This window comes from Carex rostrata, chromosome 34, assembly GCF_964058835.1.
Source record: "Carex rostrata chromosome 34, lpCarRost1.2, whole genome shotgun sequence".
NCBI classification, from domain to species: Eukaryota; Viridiplantae; Streptophyta; class Magnoliopsida; order Poales; family Cyperaceae; genus Carex; species Carex rostrata.
In genome coordinates this window covers 4,868,575-4,889,600 of record NC_135951.1, presented here as the reverse complement: position 1 = coordinate 4,889,600, position 21,026 = coordinate 4,868,575, and the positions used below count along the sequence as shown (strand labels likewise).

The 21,026-nt window shown below is 35.4% G+C and overlaps 4 protein-coding genes and 1 long non-coding RNA gene across 7 annotated transcripts; 3 read left to right on the top strand and 2 right to left on the bottom strand.

Moving 5' to 3' along the window:
- The first annotated feature begins 485 nt into the window (after positions 1–485).
- LOC144549070 (uncharacterized) lies at positions 486–1,037 on the top strand. Its single transcript, XR_013509560.1, has 3 exons — positions 486–687; positions 817–890; positions 976–1,037. It is a non-coding gene; the product is annotated as an uncharacterized LOC144549070 (long non-coding RNA).
- A 1,506-nt stretch (positions 1,038–2,543) lies between these two features.
- LOC144548801 (mitochondrial outer membrane protein porin 1-like) lies at positions 2,544–5,330 on the bottom strand. Its single transcript, XM_078297522.1, has 6 exons — positions 5,174–5,330; positions 5,022–5,089; positions 4,863–4,973; positions 4,666–4,755; positions 3,888–4,096; positions 2,544–3,166 (listed from the first exon to the last, which is right to left on the bottom strand). Exons 1-6 carry the CDS (start codon positions 5,214–5,216, stop codon positions 2,860–2,862), a joined length of 828 nt encoding a protein of 275 aa, XP_078153648.1. The 5' UTR covers positions 5,217–5,330; the 3' UTR covers positions 2,544–2,859.
- Positions 5,331–5,589: 259 nt separating this feature from the next.
- On the top strand, positions 5,590–10,901 carry LOC144549226 (uncharacterized). 3 transcript variants are annotated; one of them, XR_013509626.1, is made up of 5 exons: positions 6,308–7,649; positions 7,945–8,088; positions 8,187–8,315; positions 10,107–10,287; positions 10,762–10,901. XR_013509626.1 is itself a non-coding variant. In XM_078297959.1 (3 exons), the coding sequence occupies exons 1-3, from the start codon at positions 5,696–5,698 to the stop codon at positions 8,197–8,199; spliced, it is 348 nt and encodes a 115-aa protein (XP_078154085.1). In that variant the 5' UTR covers positions 5,590–5,695; the 3' UTR covers positions 8,200–9,763. The 3 variants fall into 3 exon arrangements, 2 of the variants coding, with proteins under 2 accessions (XP_078154085.1, XP_078154086.1); XM_078297959.1 differs by lacking the exons at positions 6,308–7,649; positions 10,107–10,287; positions 10,762–10,901 and adding an exon at positions 5,590–5,886 and having other exon boundaries at positions 8,187–9,763; XM_078297960.1 differs by lacking the exons at positions 7,945–8,088; positions 8,187–8,315; positions 10,107–10,287; positions 10,762–10,901 and adding an exon at positions 5,590–5,886 and having other exon boundaries at positions 6,158–6,468.
- A 4,113-nt stretch (positions 10,902–15,014) lies between these two features.
- Positions 15,015–20,645, bottom strand: LOC144549165 (uncharacterized). The gene is made up of 10 exons (XM_078297899.1): positions 20,341–20,645; positions 19,624–19,692; positions 19,335–19,436; positions 19,138–19,237; positions 18,896–19,063; positions 18,668–18,784; positions 18,452–18,576; positions 18,274–18,349; positions 18,083–18,162; positions 15,015–15,580 (listed from the first exon to the last, which is right to left on the bottom strand). Exons 6-10 carry the CDS (start codon positions 18,710–18,712, stop codon positions 15,211–15,213), a joined length of 696 nt encoding a protein of 231 aa, XP_078154025.1. The 5' UTR covers positions 18,713–18,784; positions 18,896–19,063; positions 19,138–19,237; positions 19,335–19,436; positions 19,624–19,692; positions 20,341–20,645; the 3' UTR covers positions 15,015–15,210.
- On the top strand, positions 15,369–17,279 carry LOC144548817 (polyadenylate-binding protein 2-like). Its single transcript, XM_078297534.1, has 4 exons — positions 15,369–15,493; positions 15,889–16,007; positions 16,114–16,316; positions 16,433–17,279. Exons 2-4 carry the CDS (start codon positions 15,900–15,902, stop codon positions 17,277–17,279), a joined length of 1,158 nt encoding a protein of 385 aa, XP_078153660.1. The 5' UTR covers positions 15,369–15,493; positions 15,889–15,899.
- Positions 20,646–21,026: the final 381 nt, after the last annotated feature.

The window sequence follows — 21,026 nt, the reverse complement described above, 5'->3', positions numbered from 1 at the left end:
GTCGAGTCCTTGTGCCGCCCGGTACCTGATGAGGTACAATCTACAAAAATGGATATCCAGATTAATCTCAGCTGGGCCAAACTCAATCCGAAACCAGTTGAGAGTTGAGACTGTAGGGGTCTCCTTTGAGATTCGTAGCTTGCACCTCAGGTTCATAGCTTGCACCTCAGGTCAGCGGTCAATCAATATCATCACCATCTCATATCATATAATCATATCACGAGTCACGACAGAGACATGATTTAATTAGTGTTTCCTAATAATAACTAATTTTATTACTTTTTTTTTAATTTTTTTATTTATATTACTTATCCCAACTAGACTGAGATCGATCCATATCCATTTGTTCACTGCTCTCAATTAGCAGTTGGGCCCATTTGTTAACGGGCCAGACCTGCCAGTTTCGGCCCATTTGTTCAATTAGCAGAATGCCAAACAGCAGTACCACTACTTTGTTAGTTTTGAGAACTCGTCACACTAAATTAAGCGTATACTCTGCCACACAAAATCAATCCCTCTGGTAATCAGAGAAAGAAAACTGGAAGACAAGAGAGAAGTAAAGAAAGAAAGCAAGCCTGCGCCGGAGATGGGAATACTAGGAGGAGGGAAGCGATCGGCGCCTCCAGTGGACACAGCCGCCGCCGCATGCTCTGAACTCCGATCTGCCTACCACAACTGCTTCAATCGGTATTCTTCTTTTACTCTCTTTGACTTGAAATTGAAAAACCTAATTTACTTACTTAGGCAATGGAATGGAATGGAATGGAATGGAGGTAGTAGAATAATTGATCCATCTGACTGACAGGTGGTACTCAGAGAAGTTTTCTAAAGGTGAATGGCAGAAAGAAGAGTGTACTGTTCAATGGAACAACTATCGATCCTGCCTCCAGGTACAATTCCTACTATCAATTCTTCCTCAAATGCTAATGAACAAATCCTCCTAATCAACAAATTATTATTTGGTCTCCTCTCCAGGAACATTTGGAAGATAAGCACCTCAGGAAGATTCTACTTGACACACTAAATTCAGATGCCTCTTCAAAAGCAGATTAATTACATTACATTACATTACATTACATTCTCATGCATGTAGCCTTTTCTTTTCTTCTTTTCTCCTTACTTTATAGGGATGGATGTACTTCTCATGTTTTCTGTTTCTTCATACCAAATTTTAGTCTCTTTACTTTCTCACAGTTTTGTGAACTGAAAACAAAATTCAAAGAAAGTAAATAAACAAATAAAACACACATTTTCAGATCAATTTCTTCTTACCACTCAGAACAAGGATTGGTACCTTCAACAATACTGGTACTAGCATAAACATCCAATTTAGTGATGAAGATTGCTACAATAAGAAAGCAAACATTGTGCAGTAAGTGAAAAGATATGTCTTACTTTGCCCATTAAAGCTCATCTGATACCAACAGAAAATTCACTTTCTACTCCCCCAAACTACCCGAAAGGGCCCATGTAGATTCCTCTGCCAAACATTTCTACTAAATTGAAAAGGAAATGTCTTTTTATATATTTCTTATTGATGTTTTTTATACTTCCTGTAAGTACTTTAGTCTGTAATACACATGGGCAGTGCTCTATATTCCTATTAAAAATGTGTATAAAATTGTCAAACCATTTTCTTTTATGAATCTGCGTGCCTCTTATGTAGGCTAGGATGAAGAGTTTTTAAAACCTCAAACTGAACAGTTAAAATGAAGGTCAAAACATAAAATCAAGCCTTATTTTTATCTATATATAATATAATTATATACAGAGAAAACAGTAAAGCTAACATAGTATGTATACATGTATGTATGCGTATGTATAAATGTCAGCTTGTCACATGTCAGCTAACATATTATTTTGAAATCTCCAATCTCAATGGTACATTTTTACCAAAGACGAGAAAAAGGCACCTCATCATCCTCTCTTAGTAACTTGCCAGAAAGCTGTGCGCACAATTGCTGTACTCAAGGAAGTTTTCTCAGTGCCTTCCCATTTTACCAAATTAAGATGAGAAAAAGGCACCTCGTCATCCTCTCTTGACACAAACCTTTCCATAACAAAGACAAGAAATACATAGTCACATGCATTCATTGAGATCGAGAGGGGGCACACAAGCTGCCAAGCATTAGCATTAGCATGCCCGTAGGCTGTATTCATTCATTATTCATCCTTCACAATTAGAGGTGGTGCTGCTTTTGCCATTGCCAGTCAACACGGGTTCATCACTTTGGGTTTTATGGCTACTGCTGCCTTTGATGTGTATACATGCATCAGCATGAGTCCAAGAGAGACACAGGAGATCTGGTTGGTCTTCTTGTTGTTGTTAAGATATACAAGAGTTAGAAGAAAATGCAAGACAGATAAGAAGAGGCATTGCGTAATAATTCAAGTTGCAAGAGAAAAAGAGAGATAAGGGCAAAACTGTCAAAAACGCCTTCAAATTTTACACCTATTCAATAGTCTGTAGCTGCTGAGTAGCAAGCAGGGAAATCAAATGACTATTCATCATTCACTGAAGATGATAGATATAAAAAAGCAACTCAGCAAAAGAAATTTCACTAGTCTCTGCCTACTCAAATGCCGGTTCCATTTCACAGGCAATCAAAAATACTGATATCAGCGTAAAAAAAGAAAAGAGAAAAAAATTTGGAAAACAGGAAACCAAGCCCCCCCTCCCTCCCAACTTTCATCACAACCACATCAACAAAATGGTCTCTCTAGCAGAAGAGTTTTAACAAGAAATAATCATTATTGACATTTTTATTTTATCATCAATTTTTGTTTCTCCTGTTTTCTTTAGCCCACAAAAAGACAGAGATAGAGGACAAGGCAATGCATGGCATGGAAGCAATGCAATCAAGGCTTGAGGGCGAGGGATAGGCCAAGCTTGGAGCTCTTCTCAATAGCCTTGGTGTCAACCTCAGCTGAGATGGTGAACAGAGACTTGGGGCGCCACTCGTGCTGGATGAGTGCTGACGCCTTGCCCGCACTGTCAAAACGTGCCTTCACTGTTGTCAGTGGGTCCAGCGCATGCTGTGTCCCGAACGTCAGTGTGTTCTCCCCACTTGAAAATGAGTGTATCAGCTCCGCCCCAACTGCCGTGTTTGTCAGTGGACTCACCAGGTGGTAGTATGACGCACTCAGCATCTCTCCCTTGTTAATCCTGTTTGTTCGTTTCAACTTTCAATCAGTATTTATTATTCAACAATTACTTCATTTAACAAGTCGTCATAAAGTCAACAATGACTTTGTTTTATGAGAATGGTTTTGTGCCAACACACTAAACTCCAATTTGTGCCAACGGTTGCATATAAACCTGTCCTCTTCAGCCTATATTAGACAGAACCACCAAATTTTCTACCCAGTACAACACTGCACTATCCTTGATAAAAAAAAATGGAAAAGAAAATCAAATGACTGTTGTTAAAAAGGACAATACTAGTGTTTTATCTCCATTTCATTTTCTGCTTGCAAATACTATGTATACCCAGTACAATATTATCTAGACCCAGAAATACGAGGAACATCAATCACAATACTCCCAAGTATGAAAAACATACTCAAATTATCGGGCATGTTCATGTGTATGTGTGCGTGTTATGGCCCCAACACCCCTAGCCTATCTACTATGAAAAAGATCTCGAATTTATCTATAATTCCTGCACAGCTTGTGTATATAGAAATATGGCAATGTTATCATACAAGGTAGCTGCTTAATTTGGGCAGCTATGCATGACATTTCCTGTTTACCAGTGGATAAGGTTACATTTTTCAGGTTTTGCAAACAAACTATGAACAGACATCTAAATATAATAAATGTTGATGATATGGCAATACAAAAAAATAAAAAGGGAAGGGAAGGGGAGAGAGAGAGCAAAACTGACAGGTTGACTGCAGCAATGAGATCAGCATTGGTAACACTGAGACCTGCGTTGTACTTGACAAAATTGGCTTTGGCAGTGTCAAAGGAGACGTCAGTTCCCACAGCAAAGGCCTTGGTACCAACAACAGTTGACATGCTCACCACTGGGTTTGTCGTCAGTCCCATGCTAGCCGTCACTCCTGCATAGTCATGCAGGTATTGGAGCTCTGCCTGCATTAAATGAATAAATAAACATTAACTGCATGAACACATGTACCAGCTCTACTGAAGAGTCTGACAGTAGCTTGAGCTCCTCTTTGCTGACTTTTGCAGTTTCTTAATTTCTAGGGGCTTTAGTGCTTATTTTCCTTGTTTTTTAATGTTCTGGAGTTTTAGGGGCTGTTATGCTTTTGTTATGCAACAGTGATGTCATTCTTTTGTGAATTCTTGGTTGTATCAGGTTGTTTCTACTTGTGTTATAGGTATTTCTCAATACCAGTAGGTTAACTCTGTTTTGATGCTTGGTACCAGTGAACAATGTATGGGTTCTCATTTTAATGTAAATCCGTGGAATATTCCACTTCTTTCAAAAAAGAAAAAAAACATTATGAACAAATGGGGTTGTATCAGGTTGTTTCTACTTGTGTTATAGGTATTTCTCAATACCAGTAGGTTAACTCTGTTTTGATGCTTGGTACCAGTGAACAATGTATGGGTTCTCATTTTAATGTAAATCCGTGGAATATTCCACTTCTTTCAAAAAAGAAAAAAAACATTATGAACAAATGGGGTGTGTGTACCTTGCCAGACTTTTGGTCAGGTACAGAGAAGCTCAAAATCCCCTTCAATCCTGGCATCCCAACCTCATGATGAGTCACTGTGGCTGTCAGCTGTTCAAATTAACAAATAAATTCTGTTCATACATATTGTTCAAAGAGAAAAAGAACAGTAAAAATGTTACAATGTAGAGTAGAGTAGAGAAGAGAAAGAGAGATACACTAGAATTGGAACTGGTCTTGATATCAAGTGTAACATTTTTGTTCTTGATCTGAGAATTGATCTCTCCTAGTATGAAGTCATTCTTCTTTGTGCCTGTTGCTGTGATAGCCTGTTCCAAACACCAAAGTAACAAAAAAACAAAATTATTATCAAATACAACTCCATTGGAAGTGTAAGTGGTGACAGAGAACTTCTGATCGGTGTGATAATCCTTGTAAAGCAGATCTGCACCAACGAATAGTCAGAAACGGTAAGTGAAACTGTGAAAGGTAGATTTAAAATCAGTAGTAACAATCGACGAAAAAGAACCTTTGGCCTTCTTTCCGATCTCGGAGTAGAGACCAGGACCCATTGCTTTGCTGATCTGATCAGAGAGAAAGAGATTGAGATTGAAAAAGAAGAACAGGCGGCGCACAAAATGGTAAATAAAAAAGATATCAATATAAAGCCCTAGCCTAATTGAGACAGTTCAGACTCTCTCTCTCTCTCGCTCCTTAATTTTTCTACTTTTGTCCTCGGACTTTCTGATATTTAAACTTTTTACGGAAGAAGAAAGAATTTGATTGGCTACAATTTACAAAATGGACAAAAAAAAGGGTCTATATAAAATTATAGAGATTTTGGAGAGCTAAATAGGAAAAGTGGTTAGAATAATAGAATTTGTGGTGCTGTATACGGGGCCACTCGAATTTCCTTACCAATAAGGCCTGGCCCAACTCAGAAAGAGGCCCAACAAAACAAAACAAACGGCATCAGGCCCAAACTCATCTGAAAACTTGCTTTGCCTTTCCCTTTCTTTTTCTTTCTTTTTAATTTTTATTTCGATTCTCCATGAAACCAAGAGAAAGAGAAAGAGAAAGAGAAAGAGGAAGAGAAGATGATGTCATCTCCGACGATGGTGGATGCTCCACTCCACCTCCACCTCCACCTCCACCGGCGCTGAGGCCTCCCACTGACGTAATTTGCAAGGTGTTCTCCCAGCTGGACTGCGTTGACCTTCTCAGTTGTTCCCTCGTTTGCAAGTAACTACTACCTTCCTCAATTTAATTAATTAATTAATTAATTAATTGGATGATTCTGGGAAATGAAAATGAATTCAAAGAGGATACTTGTTAGTTGTTGTTTCCTCATACCATTGCCACTGTTACTGGTACAGAAAAAGGCTTTATGTATCCAAGTAACAGGATTTATTTTTAATAATTTACCAGAAAAATGTTGCTTGCATTTGGGCAGCTAGATTAGATTATACATCTGATCTGGATATGATTGATGGTGTCATTTGATTGATTTCAGGCAATGGTACAGAGATTCATCAGAGCTGAGAGAGGGATGGAAGAGTGAATACAAGGAAGCATCAGCTTTGTTTTGTTTGGGTATCAAACGTGACGTGCATCCCCCTTCCTCTACTTGTTCTATCAGAGGCTTGCATTGTTGGTGCCCTTAATTTCATTTTTAAAAACTGTATTTGATTACGTACGCCCGCCTTTGCAAGGATAATTTTAATCTTACAAAATTAATTTTGTATGCTACTTTTATTATTGATATATGAGAAGGTCTGAGATAAGACCAGTGGCTTAGATGTCCATGGTGCTAAATTCCTGGTATAGTTTTTGTTTCTTTTCCATTATAATTTTCATTAACCAGCTTGATGACAATAAAATGTTTTAACATCAACACTTCAACAGCTTTTTTCAAAGTCTATTCTTTTACCACCACCCCTTTCTGTTTTTTTTTTCTTTACAAAATTGTAAAATTTCATGAGCAAGAACTAAGATATACCTCCCTTTTACAAAGGCAGCCTGTGTTACATCTATTAGCATATTCATCAATGATTCTAGTCTATTGGTAAGCAATTTAAAGATAATTTTTAGTCTACAATTAACCAAAGAGATAGGTCTATATTGCTTGACAGATTGAGCATCTTTTTCTTTAGGGATTAAGCAGAGAATCACTGCTTTATTAAAGCCACTTTTTTTTTTTTGGTTCTTATTAATATTAAAGCCACTTTTAACTCCACATTATTATCATAAAAAGCTTGAATTATACACAGGCCCAAACTAAAGAATTAATTCCTGGTATAGTTTTTGCTTCTTTACATTATTATTTTTATTAACCAGGATGATCACAATAAAATATTTTATTAATTTAACAGCTTTTTACATAACAGGTTAAAATAATTTCTAAACTAAATAATTAATTTTTTGGTATTATGTTGCCCTGTTGGGCTTGTAAAGTAGGAGGTTAATTGGCCATTAACATTTATAAAGTATTAGCACTTCTAAGTAACAACGATATCTAATTAACCCATTATTGGTTGAAATTTCTACTTAACAATACTTCTTCCATAAATTTCCAATTCACTTTACAAAATTGTAAAATTTCATGAGCAAAAAAACACATTATCTAAGATTAAAAGGCAGCATGTCTTACATCTATTAGTATATTCATCAATGATTCTAGTCTATTGGTAAGCAATTTACAGATAATTTTTAGTCTACAATTAACGAAAGAGATAGGTCTATATTGCTTCACAAATTGAGCATCTTTTTCTTTAGGGATTAAGCAGAGAATCACTGCTTTATTAAAGCCACTTTTAACTACACATTATTATCATAAAAAACTTGAATTATACACAGGCCCAAACTCACCAGAAAACTTGTTTTGCCTTTCCCTTTCTTTTATTTATTTTTTTATTATTATTTCGCGTCGCCATGAAACCAAGAGAAAGAGAAAGAGACAGAGAAGACTGCAGCGACGATGACGTCAACTCCAACATCTTTTCCAGGTAAATGGTAACCCCTATAGCCTAGATTAGAAAACAACTCTTCAGTTCCAATTGATTAATTAATTGAGGTTGGGAAATGAAAATGAATTCGAAGTGTTCTTTCCATTCTGATCGCGAGAAACTAACAGTGGAATTCCATCAGGAATCTGGGACTGGACTGGCAATGTTAATGGTACGGTGCTTCGATTGTACCATTACCAGTGTTACTGGTACAGAAAGGCTTTATCCATCTGACCGAATTTTTGATATTTACCATAAACATGTTTCGTTGCATATGATTGATGGTGTTATTCAGGTATTGGTACAGAGACTCGTCAGAGCTGAGAGAGGGATGGAAGAAAGAATACATGGGAGCAGCATCTTTTTATCGTGCCGGCTTCATACACGACATTGTCGAGATGTTTTATCAGAGGGTTAAATACAAGTGGAAGAGGAGATGGTAAGAAGAAGAGGAATAAACAAACCCTAAAACAAAAATTAATGTACATTCTTATCGGGTGTTCTTAATGAACTGGTATGCTACTGGTATGAATCCAGGACTTCAGAGTGAGCAGCTGGTACACTGATAAACAACTCACTGGTAAACAGCTCACTGCTGAACTGGGGTTTGGGATAACAGAAAAAGAGACGGGAGCTGGGAGGTGAACAACTCACTGGTACAAACAGGTATACTACTGGTATGAATACAAGCCTGATTTCCGAATGATGAGATAATAACGTATTCTTCTTTTAAATTTTTTCGTCTTTTTTCCTTCTACGTTAAAACTGTATTTTTTTCATATTTTATGGTTGAATTATAATTTACTGTAAATGAGTGAAAACCAGCTACAAGAGAATGGATTACTCCAAATTAAGTAAATTCCTTCATATTTAGAAATGTTAAATAATATAGTTATGGAACTTATTTTGAAACAGAAAGAAGTGGGGCTGATTTCTACTCTAGTTTGGAACATTTTAAATCTGATTAAAATCTAACTCAAATAATCACCATTGTTTTTCATTTACCGTTGACAAGAATGAAAAATTAATATAATTTTTTCCATTAAAGTGAATCAAATCAATAAATTGTAAGGCGTAGCATGGTGGTACCCGCAATTAAAGTGACTGTCTCATCGGACATTCACAATTGAGACAGAGAGAGGAGGAGAGCTGAGAGAGATGGATTAGATTGGAAAGTGAATTAGCTTAGCGGATTTGGTTATACGAATTGGGGTTAATTTGTAGAGCGCTCTGTTAATCAAATTCTTAATTTGATTTGTATCTAACGGCTTAGAGAAAGGGGAAGAGGAAGAATATAATGGTCCATACTTTATATATTAATATTTTGTTCTGAATTTTAAAGTCTTAAAATCATTATTTTAGTACTTTCGAATAATTTTGATATATCTTAGAAGAGAACATCATTTTATAGTGATACATTATGACATTATATGTTTATGAGTTATTTTTGTGATTTGAAAATGCAAACAGTCGATCCGAACCGTTCAACATGATCTCTATATTAAAATGTGCTTGGAGACCAAATTTTATATTTAAAAAAATATATTTACTATTTATTTAAATTTTTTTTAAAATCATTGTTTTAAAAAAAAAAGACCGTTAGAAGCTATCAGAAAATCATTATTTTTCAATTGTCTAAAATTATTTAAAAGAGTTTGGCTAATATAACATCAGTGTAATTTTAGCCTATATAACACCAATTCTAAAACCTATTAAATCAACTTCGAACGACTAATCCAAACTGTTCAAACCGATTTACATTATGAGTGATGTATTTACATACAATTTTTTTTTATATTTTCGAGTTATTTTAGTATCAAATCAAGCGGTAAAAATATTGAAAAATGAATGTATTAAAATTAACTTAAAACTCTCCCATTTGACCGCTTGACTTAATACTGACTAAATTTGAAAAGTTATAAATTTTGCATGTAAATGCACAACTAATGAAGTAGATCGGTTTGAACGGTTTGAATTTACCGTTTGAAGTCGATTTGATAGGTTTTAGAGTTGGTGTCATATAGGTTGAAATGACACTGATGTTATACTAGCCAAACTCTATTTAAAAATAATAATTTTGTGGACATTTTAATAAATTTAAAAAAATTCAAAAAAATATAAAATTTGATCTCCAAATGCATTTTAATATGAAGATCATTTTGAACTTTGAAATCGTAAAAATAACTTATAAAACATATGGTATTAAAATTTGTCACTATAAGATGATGTTAAATCTTCTCATTATCTTATCTTAAAATTATATTGAACAAATATTGAGTTTTGATACTTCTGAAGGATAAATATGACATTACAAGGTTTTAAAGGGGCAATATGTAATACTGAGGTTTGTGAGGGAATATATGAAATTCCCCTAAAATCTTGTATATATCATTACTCACGAGAAAACTTTTTTTTTTTTTTTTTTTCAATTATTATTTCGCGTCGCCATGAAATCAGGAGAAAGAGAAAGAAAAGACTACGGACACGATGACGTCATCTCCGACGGCGGTGGATGCTCCGCTCCACCTCCACCTCCATCTCCACCTCCACCGGCGCTGCGGCTTCCCAGTGACGTCATGTGCAAGGTGTTCTCCCAGCTGGGCTGCTATGAACTACTCATTTGTTCCCTCGTTTGCAAGTACTCTCTCTCTCTTCCAATTAACTAATTAATTGAGGTTGGGAAATGAAAATGAATTCAAAGAGGGTTTAGGGTTTAGGGTTTAGTACCATTGGCAGATTTGTAATACTCAGTTGTTGGTAGGGTGCTTGGTACCATTGGCCGAAGCAAATCTGCTCCTTTTCTTGAGAAAAGGAGGACCCTCCTATTCTGCAATCTAAAACATTCAAAATCAATCAAACGGCTTCAATTACATCTGATTCGTTTTAATAGATTATATTGATATAAAAGAAAAAAGTAATTGAAGCTATTTGATCAATTTTTAACGGTTCGGATTGGAGAATAGGAGGTCCTTTTCTCAAGAAAAGGAGGAGATTTCATTCCACCATTGGCAGTGTTACTGGTACAGGAAGGGTAATTTTGATATTTACCAGAAACATTCATGTTTCCTTGTTCCTTGCATTTGATTGATGGTGTCATTTGATTTGATTTCAGGCAATGGTACAGAGACTCATCGGAGGTGAGAGAGCGACGGAAGAGAAAATACATGGCAGCATTGGCTTATATTTGTGACAATCTCCCACGCGACTTACTCGATTTGTTCTATCCCAGTGTTAAAATTGAGTTGAAGAGGATACTAGAAATTCCAATAGAATTGATTATTCCCAATTGGAGCTTTCTTTGAAATGCTGTTGTATCCACTGAAAGTATGATCCTAGTTTGCCAAGTTATAATCCCTTGTAGAGAAAGTTTAGACCAACCTGGTTATAATCTAATCTGATGTATGTCTGCTATTTACTGAGCTTCCAGTTTTTGTGTTGGTTCTCTAAAGCTTTCTCTTTTAATATTATATATGTGCTTCTCCTAGATTTTGTTATGTATCCAAGTTATTAACTGTGTACAAGTGATCAAATATATAAGGGAGGGATTAAAATTGTTTAAAGACATTCTCTCTAGTGAGGATGGTTTGAATTTTGAAGCCTCAAATTTATTAGAAGAAAATGAACAGTTGGAATCGACATGATCAAGTTTCGATCTTTTTAAATTATATTTAATTTCATTTGTGGGTGTAGTTTTATAATTTATGAGTTTTATATTCCTGTAATTGTCAATTGTAAACAATTACAAATTAATATGGACAGGTATGCTAACTTAGCAATTTGCAAGCAATTATTATTATTATTATTATTTTATAACAGTGGGAAAACCCACCGATTTTCATATTAATGAAAACCTATCGTACAAATTAAAGTTTATGAGAGATCGATACCAACATGCATGCTGGTACCATCATATCATACAAAAGAAAAAGGAGAGAATTAAGCAGCAAAATACCTATGAACAACAAAGACAATTAAAAATATCAACAAAAACAGAATAATTAAGCATTAATAGTCGGGAAACTTGTAAAACTTGTTCGTCTGAAAGGTCTTCCCAAATCATCTTGTCATCCTGAATCAAGTCCCATCCCTTGCCCAAGCATTAAAGGTATGTATATATATATATATATAGGAGAACCTCCTTTAATTTGTATCAAAAGGAAAAATAAAATAAATTATATTGTAAGTTAGAATTTGCATCATACGTACCTCTGGCTCTGGTGTTGAGAGATCAATACCAACATGCTGGTACCATCATACAAAAAAAAAGGAGATAAGCAGAGCTACAGCTACGATCTGCACTCCCTTCTTCCTCCTCTTTTATAATTTATGGTGTTGTTCGGCAAGGAGAGATTAATCCTTCTTAAGGCTCCTTTAGCTTCCTTAGTGTTTAATTCTATCGAACACCCGTTCCTTAGCGCGGATTAAATTAAATCACCTCCTTAAACATCCTTTTGCCCGGATATTAATTCTCTGCCCGGACCTTAAGGCACCTCTACCCCTTCCTTTAGCTTCTTTAGTTTTCACTTACAAATTAAAACAACCAAACATCAATTCCTTAGCACAGATTGATTTAATCCTAATTGTATTACCGAACAGCTCCATATGAGTTTTATATTCCTGTAATTGTCAATTGTAAACAATTACAAATTAATATGAACCGGTTTGCTAACTTAGCATTTTGATTTATATCATTATAACAAAAAAAATATAATTGTTAAATATACAGAGAGGAGGGATCCACTTACAACATTTTATAACAATTCAGTTTTGTAATTTTCAAAGTCCAAATAGTCGATCCAAACCGTTCGGCATGTTCTCTATATTAAAACGTGTTTGGAGATCAAATTTTACATTTATTTGATTTTTTTATTATTTATTAAGTATTTTACAAAACTATTGTTTTAGACAATTTTCGACCACCGAAAACAACATTTTTGTAAAATACTTAATAAATAGTAAAAAAAAAGTTAAAAAAAAATGTAAAATTTGATCTCGAGGCACATTTGAATATAGATATCATTTTGAATGGTTTTTTTGGATCGATTGTTTGGACTTTAAAAATTGTAAAACCAAATTGTTGTAAGATGTCGTAAGTGAATGCCTCTTCATATATATATTAACATTTGCAATTGCTTTTGTAATTGAAGAATTAGATCCAAGCAAGCTGGGTATATTGTGAATTGGCGGAGAGAGATAAAGAGGGCAGAGGAGAGTGATCAATCAAAGCAAAGGAATTATTCTATTATATTGAATAATTAACAACGTACATAATTAGAGGATAAATCTATTTATAATATGAGAACCAGCTTTGGTCGGGCAAAGGCAATATTTCACACATGTTCGAAATTCAAAATAGACAATCTTTTTTAGATATTAAATAGTTGAATAGTTTGATATTTAATCTTTACTCAGAAAATCTATTTATAATATATATTGGGATAATTTTTATGGTGATATATGATGAGAAACCTTTTTATCGCATTAATAGTTTAATTTTACAATTTTCTAATAGCAGAAAGGTACATATTATTATCGTTCACAAGCAAATTAAGTATATTGCTTGTTTGGTGCATTATCAACATGTTGAAAATTTTATTTGCACAAACATTCACCTAATATCGTTGTATTAAATTAATGAACTATTTTTTTTTTATGAACAAATTATTATAGTCCATGTTAAATATAACAACGTGATCAATTGTTTTGAAATCTGAGGTTTAAATTCTAAGTTAATCCTTGCTCGTACAAGCATAATAATAAAACTAGTATCATACCCGTGCGTTGCAACGGGGACATATTATAAGAAACAAATATATCAATGAAAATAATAATTATCTAAAAATTAAAACACATGTTAATAGAAAATTTATATGATTATGTATTTTTAATTAACTTTAATCGTGATCTCTGATAACAATTTGATGATGTGATGATTCTTTATTTTTAAGTACCAATGATATCAAATAATAGCTCGATTCGAATCTAATATCAAATATCATACAACAATTCAATATCAACATATAATATGATATAAAAAAACATATATAAAAAGTGTTATCGTTTGTATGTATAGGATATATACACACACACACATATTATAAGAAAAATATATATTCACACACACGTTCCAATTTATATTCTTCTTTGTTTCCAATTTAGAATACACACACGCACACACACATACACACATTGATATATTATATATTAGAAATATATTCTAAATTGCCCACACCAATATGTATAGAAATAAAGAAAGAAAAATAAGGAAATTAAAAAAAAACATATGATTTTCATTGTGATTCGTATAGAAACGAAGAAGTAAGGAAATAATAAATAAGAAAATGGAAGGTTGAGTCTTCTCAATTGAAGAGAAGAAATATGAAAATAAAGGAATAAGGAAACAAATAAATATATCGCTAAATTTCAGAATTTGTTCATTTTAAATTGTAACGTATCGTGTGGCAGCACATGTGGTGGGTATGTTTTTAACTAAATTTAGACTTCTATATATAAAAGAGACACATTTAATCAAAAGAAAACAAATTATATAATTGGAGAGCTGAGATCAAATCCGAAGTTTCATCTCTCAATCGTAGCCGTTGGCGGATCGGACACCCAACATGCTTAATAATAGAATGAAGATTCACGAATAGTTTATTTTAACCCCATCTCAAAAATATAGAGTAATTAAAAAAAATTATAATATTTACAAATTATATGATGAATTTATTCACCATCTCCAATAATTAAATAGACGAATTATACAAAATCTCAAATTTTGTCCTAATTAATTATTCACAAACTATATATATATATATATATATAGAGGTAGGCTAATATACAATTGATTGTTCCTGAGGTCCCGTACAACCAAGTCATTTTCTGATTTTTAAAGTCCAAATGATCGATCCAAACCGTTCATCTTGTTCTCCATATTAATATGTGTTTGGAGACCAAATTTTACATTTTTCTGAATTTTTTTACTATTTATTAAGCCACTTTGAAAACCGCTGATCCAACGGTGGCTTAACAAAACAGTAAAACCAGAAGCTACCGTTGGATCAGCGATTTTCAAAGCGGCTTAATAAATAGTAAAAAAATTCAAAAAAATGTAAAATTTGGTCTCCAAGCACATATTAATATGAAGAACAAGATGAACGGTTTGGATCGATCATTTGGACTTTAAAAATCGGAAAATGACTTGGTTGTACGGGACCTCAGGAACAATCGATTGTATATTAGCCTACCTCTATATATATATATTACAAATTAAAGTTATGAATTAGTGTGAAATTATTTGGGACACAAAAGATCCATATATATACACGGCAGCAGCCAGCAGTCATTTCAAGCACGCATGCAAGTCTTGATTGTTTGATTAGTTAATTAATTAACTAATTAACTACAGTTAGCATGCATGTAACAGAATCAGTTACGCTCTCTTGCTCAGTTGCTCTTGGATTAATTAACTGGATCATCATCTCTTTCTTAATTAATTACTACTCAGCTCAGCTCACTATATATATACACACATAATATACTGTCGCTAACCACAATTCATTCATTCAATCTTTCTCTCTCTTTCTCTCTCTCTCTCGCTCTCTCTTATACAATACAAACAATCACTCTCTGTTTTCTCTCTCAGAATCAGATTGTTAATTGAGGAAGGATGTATCCAGTGCAGTCTCTCTACGTTGGTGATCTTGACAGTGGGGTCCTCGAAAATGATGTTAGCAATGCATTCGGCAAATTTCCAGGCCTCGTCAGCGTCAAGCTCTGTCGTGATCGCATCTCCGGCCGCTCCCTCTGCTATGCTTACGTCAACTTTGAAACTGTTCAACAAGGTACCTATCTTCCCTAGCTCCATTAATTTGCTTTCATTTCTTGCTATGCTCCCTTCTTCCTTCTTTCTTGTTTTCATCTCTTTCTCCCTGAAAAGTTGGAATCTTGGTCCCACTAATTAGTTCTTGTTGTTAATTATTTGCTCTGTTCCATTTTGGGTATGCATTAAAAGATGCTTTCTTGAATGATATATGCATCATATTTATATGGTAACAATCAATTGCTGGTTTAATAACTCTGTTGGTGACTTAATGCATGTACGTACTGTAATTCGAATTACAATTCAATTTCATGAAATCTTGCATGCTTAATTAATTAGTTAGTTAGTCCTTGTTGGTTTCTTGAACTGATTCCTATATATTAATTTGTTTTTAACTTTGCAAATGAATGAATTAAGCTGAGCTGGCAATGAGGGAAATGAACCATACAGCGCTAATGGGGAAGCCAATGCGGATCATGTGGGTCAAGCGGGACCCGTATGCCAGAAAAACCGGTGTCGGTAATCTCTATGTCAGGGTAATTTAATAGCTACTTGCTCCCTCTGCATGTCTCTTATCTTATCTTTTAGTAAAATGCTTAGTTTGCTATTTTGTTAAATCTGATATTGCATATATGCATGCAGAATCTGGAGCTGTTGGTGAGATCCAGTGACTTGGAGAGAGTGTTTTCACAGTATGGATCGGTACTGTCATGCAAGGTTGTATACGACGAGTGCAATGGAAAGAGCAGGCAATTTGGGTTTGTTCAGATGTGCTCTGACAAGACGGCCCAGAAAGCAATCTCCACCCTCCATGGCAGCAACTCCACCTGTCTCAGCAAGTCCCTGTCAGTATACTGTCAACATAACTATAATTAATTCTCTTTTGTTTAATTTTGGAAGTAAGTACTGGTCTTAATTATCCACTTACTTATTATTTCATAATGTAATGTAACCCTAACAGGTATGTGGCAAAGTTTGTGAAGAAAGGCCATGAAAAGAAGAACCTTTACATAAAGAACCTGGAGGACAGCATAACAAGTGAGGCTCTGAAGAAGAAATTCTCAAAGTTTGGCGAGCTGGTGAGTGCAGTTGTCATGCGAGACGAACATGGCAACTCAAAGGGTTTCGGTTTCGTGTCTTTCGAGCAGAGCCAAGATGCTGAGACTGCTCTCTCTGCCATGAATGCTTCAACCTGGGGCTCAAAGGTCGTGTACGTGGGTTTTGCACAGAAGAAGTCAGAGAGGGAGGCATTTCTAAAATGCCGAATTGCTGAAAAGGAGGAGGAAATCAGGAGTGGCAAAAGGAAGGGGTATGGTGTGTATGTGGGCAACCTAGAGGAGTCAGTAAGAGTAGAGGAGCTGAAACAGCTGTTTGAATCTTGCGGGCATGTTATATTTGCAAAGGTTGTGGTGGACCCAAGCCAGCGTAGCCGTGGCTTTGGCTTTGTCTACCTCTCTACTCCTAAAGGGGCCCAGTGTGCCCTTAGTATGGATGGAATGAGCATATTGAAAAGCAGGCCAATAATAGTGAAGAGAGCATTTGCAAAAGGAAGGCGGCTTCGTCGAACGACATCTTCTTCTCATGCTGTTCAACCACCAGTAATGTACAACCTTCCTCTGACATATATGAATGACATGTACAATGTGCAGTACATAGATCAAAACCCCAGCTACAGCTACAACTACACTCATGTGCCTTTCCACAACTACCCATACACTACCTATTCTCCTCAGCCTCAGCCTCAGCCACCACTCACCTTCTTTGATCCAACCATGCAATACATTCAGGTATATATAACCACTAGCTAGCTCTGTCATTCCATCAATTAATATATATGTTTTGTGCAATTAATTAAACTATCTGAATCTCTGTACCAGCAACCCAACATACTGGCAAGTGGATGGAACATGGGTTATACCCCAACCCCAGTTATGGATTATGCTCAGAGTTCAACTCCAGTTATGAATGCTGGTACCAGTTCTGGGAAGAGAGGTGCAAGGGGGAGAACTTGGCTGCGAAACAAAAACTGAGGCTTACTTGCCTGTACAGAGGAATTTATAAAGAGAGCTGTTGTTTTAGTGTGTTTTTTTTTTTTTTTGGTTCCCTGGTATTGTTTGTTTTCCACAGTTTTGATGTGGTGGTTTTTTCTTTACAGAAATTTTTGGGATGTGTTGCCCCTTGCTCAGCAACACTTATTAGTTCAGAAGACTGTTCCTTTTCTTTTTCTTTTTTAGTTTATGTACCCTTTTCTGTAAGAGTGACATGCTGGTCAATGCAAACATTTGATCCACAAAACAATCATTATTTCTATGAATACTCTAATTTTCTCTAGTTTTGCTTGGGCATCATCTCTCATTCACTCTCTACTTCTAACCAATTAGTTTAGTCCTATGGGAATCATCTTAATAAACAAACCACATTACCAGTTTTGTTGATATAGAAGAATCTCAATAAAAAATTGAATGAATGAAGCATGCAAGAAATAGCACCATAAGAAAAATGAGAAACTACGACATTTTGATTACCATAACCGAGGCTTATAGATAGCAAAAACTACTATATACCAGCTAATCACTACAGATGAAATGAAATGAAAAGCATATCATCTTACCTCTGGACATTGCCACTGCAATCCTCCAAAATACTGCGAACTTTTTTCTCGCTTTTAGTAGATGGTGATATCACAGCTGACTGTCAATATTAATATTGTAGTAATAAATTAAAATCAAATGTAATCTGTGAGAAGTTTAAAGTTTAAGAAAGAAAGCAATGGAGAAAGCAAAGATGGATTGGGATTGGTACCAAGAAAGAAGGCAGTAAGCCATATTGAAGAATGCTCTCGGCAAATATTCTAACAGTGCAGAAATGGATCCATGCACTGAATACTTGTGTTATGTACACTCAAAGAGCACAAAGGGTGATAATAGTTCCTATACAAACATTTTATATGTATATGTTGTGAAAGGTAGAAGAGTAGTACCTCACCATAGCTAGAATAGCACCACTGGAGAAGAGAGGAGCGCATGGTATCCTGGTCTTGCACCAACTTTTGAACTCTTGCTTTCTCGTGTCTTGCACCTCTGGACTGTGCTCAAATTCACGCATCTGAAATATAAATAAAAATTGATTGTCAGATGTCCATGTTCAGAGACACATAAGAGGAAGGGAGGGAGAGCAAAAGAAAAGAATCAGATGCCTGGAATCCTTTTTCCCGAGCAGCAATTTTAAAGTTGTCAGACATATTCTTGAAAAGAGTGACTGTGTAGAGAGCATATTCATTATCCTCATGTAGCTTCTTTGATGACCTTGGCACCTACATTACCAGTACAAACCAAACTACATACTGAGTTTCATTTTCATGCATATGTTATCTTCTACTATTAAAATGGATAAAAAGGTAAAAAGAAAAAGTATGGTACAGTACCACTTATTGAGTGAGGGTTTCATAGGAGGAGAGCCAATCCTTCTGAGAGTACTTGGGCACTACTGCAAGAAGCGTCTCCAAGTTGCTATTATGTCTTCTTCCTTCACCATATCTGACAGGTCACGCACTAAGCTGGCTTCGAACTGTGTTGTACTCTGATGCTCTCACCTGTTTAAAAAAATTTACTTTGAAATACTGGCACATCAAGATATATGAAAAATATAATAAAGGAAGAACCTTACCTTCACGTCACCTTCAATCTTAGCAACAAGGCCATGGATGTTGCTCACTATATCCTTCAGCGGAGACATTGTTGGATACCTTCCTTCATCCCATGCAAACCTACATACACTCCATATCATATATAATCCATAACCCAAATCAATCAATAAATAAAATCCAACAATATAAAATGGAAGGGTAATGATTGAGTGAGTACACCATCGACAGTGAGAGCACCACCTTCGCCGCTAGAGACCCTCTCCAATTCATCGATCTGGCATCTGATCTTATGCGACACTGCCTCAATGAATGCATTTGACTGCAAAACACACAACTCTACTACTTGAACAAGGCCATGTAATTAATTGCTCACTTTAGACATTATTATGCAACGAACAATGAACTAACCATGCTGGTTTTTGGGATTAAAATTGAAAATGTGGTAACTTGTTGGTAGTTGGCACATGTTAGATCTTTTGATTTGCACCTAAGAGAAGAAATTGTACCTTGAATAAATCATCACTGAGGGATAAGAGCGAATCCAAAGTGCCAACCCTCAACTCTGGCACATTAAACTACAACAAACAATCCAACACACAAATTAACTTGGATTCTGTAACGACCTTAGCTCAATCCAGACAGATTATGCTCAAATTGAAACGAAGAGGTAAACTAATTTTATTCAATTTGAGTAAAATGGATACAATGGAAACGTAAGAACAAAACTTAAAGAAATTATCAAATTAAGATATCAGCATTCATAATCCTAATCCGTAGGCTAATTCTATATATATATATATATAGGCGAAGCTCCTCTAATTGGAATCAATCAAATCCGTTAGTTGAATATCTCAATTGGATCTCCGCCTTCCAACTCAGCATCTGCGTGACTGCGTGGAGAGGGATGCTTAGGTGTCTTCATGTCCTTCTCAACGACCTCCTCCAGTTCTGCTATTATGGGCCCCGCTTGCATAGGTTGAACGGCTGACTTCCCGTTAATGAAACTGGGCCCCTCGTGCAGTGTCCCTGACCTTTTGATTTCCCTGCCCATTACTTCTTCTGCTCTGACCGCGTTGCCCCAGCTCTCTCCTTCTCCTTTGCATAATCTGATCGATTGAATCGGCCCCAAATTGGCGTCAGCTTCAGCTCCTGACAGATTCAGATTCAGATTCAGATTCAGATTCAGATGATGATATCAGATAATATGAGTTGGAAATTCATACTCAATAGATGGAAGTGTCGAACGCATTTTGAAACCGATTCGCTCAATCGTTTCCATAGATCGAATGCGGAGTTGTGAACTGGGAGAGAAACGATCCAGTAACGCGACGCCATTAATTGAATTGAGATATTAGAAGAGATATCGATCGAATTGGTCAAGGCTGGCGAGATCAAATTCTCAAAGTTGCCATCTTTTCTCTCAGAATTGGGGTTTCCTTGTAATCGGGAAACACAAAATATTTCGGACCAGGAAGGATTTCTGTAGACCGGTTCCACAGTCTCACCGTCTTATGGGCTCCTAATCTCTGTTTGATGAAACGGGGTCCACTATTCAGTTAAATATGCATGAACCAGGTCCAGGTTAAAGTTATCTCTGTGATACTCCGTTTAATCCAATTTTTTCTGAAGATAAAAAAATTAGTTGATAACATTTTTAATCGGCATTTATTTATTTTTTTTAAACTCAAAAGTCAAATTTTTCAAAAAAAGAAGAAGATAGAATAAGAATACAAATCATCTTTATCAATTTGTCACTCAAAACTAGAAAGAAAGAAAAAAAAAATTGAAACCAGGCCTTAAAAGAATCATAATTTGAGCCCAATATGTTCGGATCAGCGCACACGGCTGTGACAAGACCCAATAATAATTTGTTTATTTAGTGTAGAAAAAAAGAATCCATGCATCACAG

Excerpts from the sequence above, each read along its gene's own strand:
- LOC144549226 (XM_078297959.1), top strand. The coding sequence starts at position 5,696 with ATGAAACCAAGAGAAAGAGAAAGAGAAAGAGAAAGAGGAAGAGAAGAT. Across the intron at positions 5,887-7,944 it reads AGTTGTTCCCTCGTTTGCAA|GTATTGGTACAGAGACTCGT; the intron begins GTAACTACTACC and ends GGTGTTATTCAG.
- LOC144548801 (XM_078297522.1), bottom strand. The coding sequence starts at position 5,216 with ATGGGTCCTGGTCTCTACTCCGAGATCGGAAAGAAGGCCAAAG. Across the intron at positions 4,974-5,021 it reads CTTACACTTCCAATGGAGTT|GCTATCACAGCAACAGGCAC; the intron begins GTATTTGATAAT and ends TGTTTGGAACAG. Across the intron at positions 3,167-3,887 it reads CTCATTGCTGCAGTCAACCT|GATTAACAAGGGAGAGATGC; the intron begins GTCAGTTTTGCT and ends ACGAACAAACAG.
- LOC144548817 (XM_078297534.1), top strand. The coding sequence starts at position 15,900 with ATGAGGGAAATGAACCATACAGCGCTAATGGGGAAGCCAATGCGGATC. Across the intron at positions 16,008-16,113 it reads TCGGTAATCTCTATGTCAGG|AATCTGGAGCTGTTGGTGAG; the intron begins GTAATTTAATAG and ends ATATGCATGCAG. Across the intron at positions 16,317-16,432 it reads ACCTGTCTCAGCAAGTCCCT|GTATGTGGCAAAGTTTGTGA; the intron begins GTCAGTATACTG and ends TAACCCTAACAG.
- LOC144549165 (XM_078297899.1), bottom strand. The coding sequence starts at position 18,712 with ATGTCTGACAACTTTAAAATTGCTGCTCGGGAAAAAGGATTCCAG. Across the intron at positions 18,163-18,273 it reads GCTTACTGCCTTCTTTCTTG|TCAGCTGTGATATCACCATC; the intron begins GTACCAATCCCA and ends TAATATTGACAG. Across the intron at positions 15,581-18,082 it reads TGCAGTGGCAATGTCCAGAG|GGAGAAAGAGATGAAAACAA; the intron begins GTAAGATGATAT and ends CCAACTTTTCAG.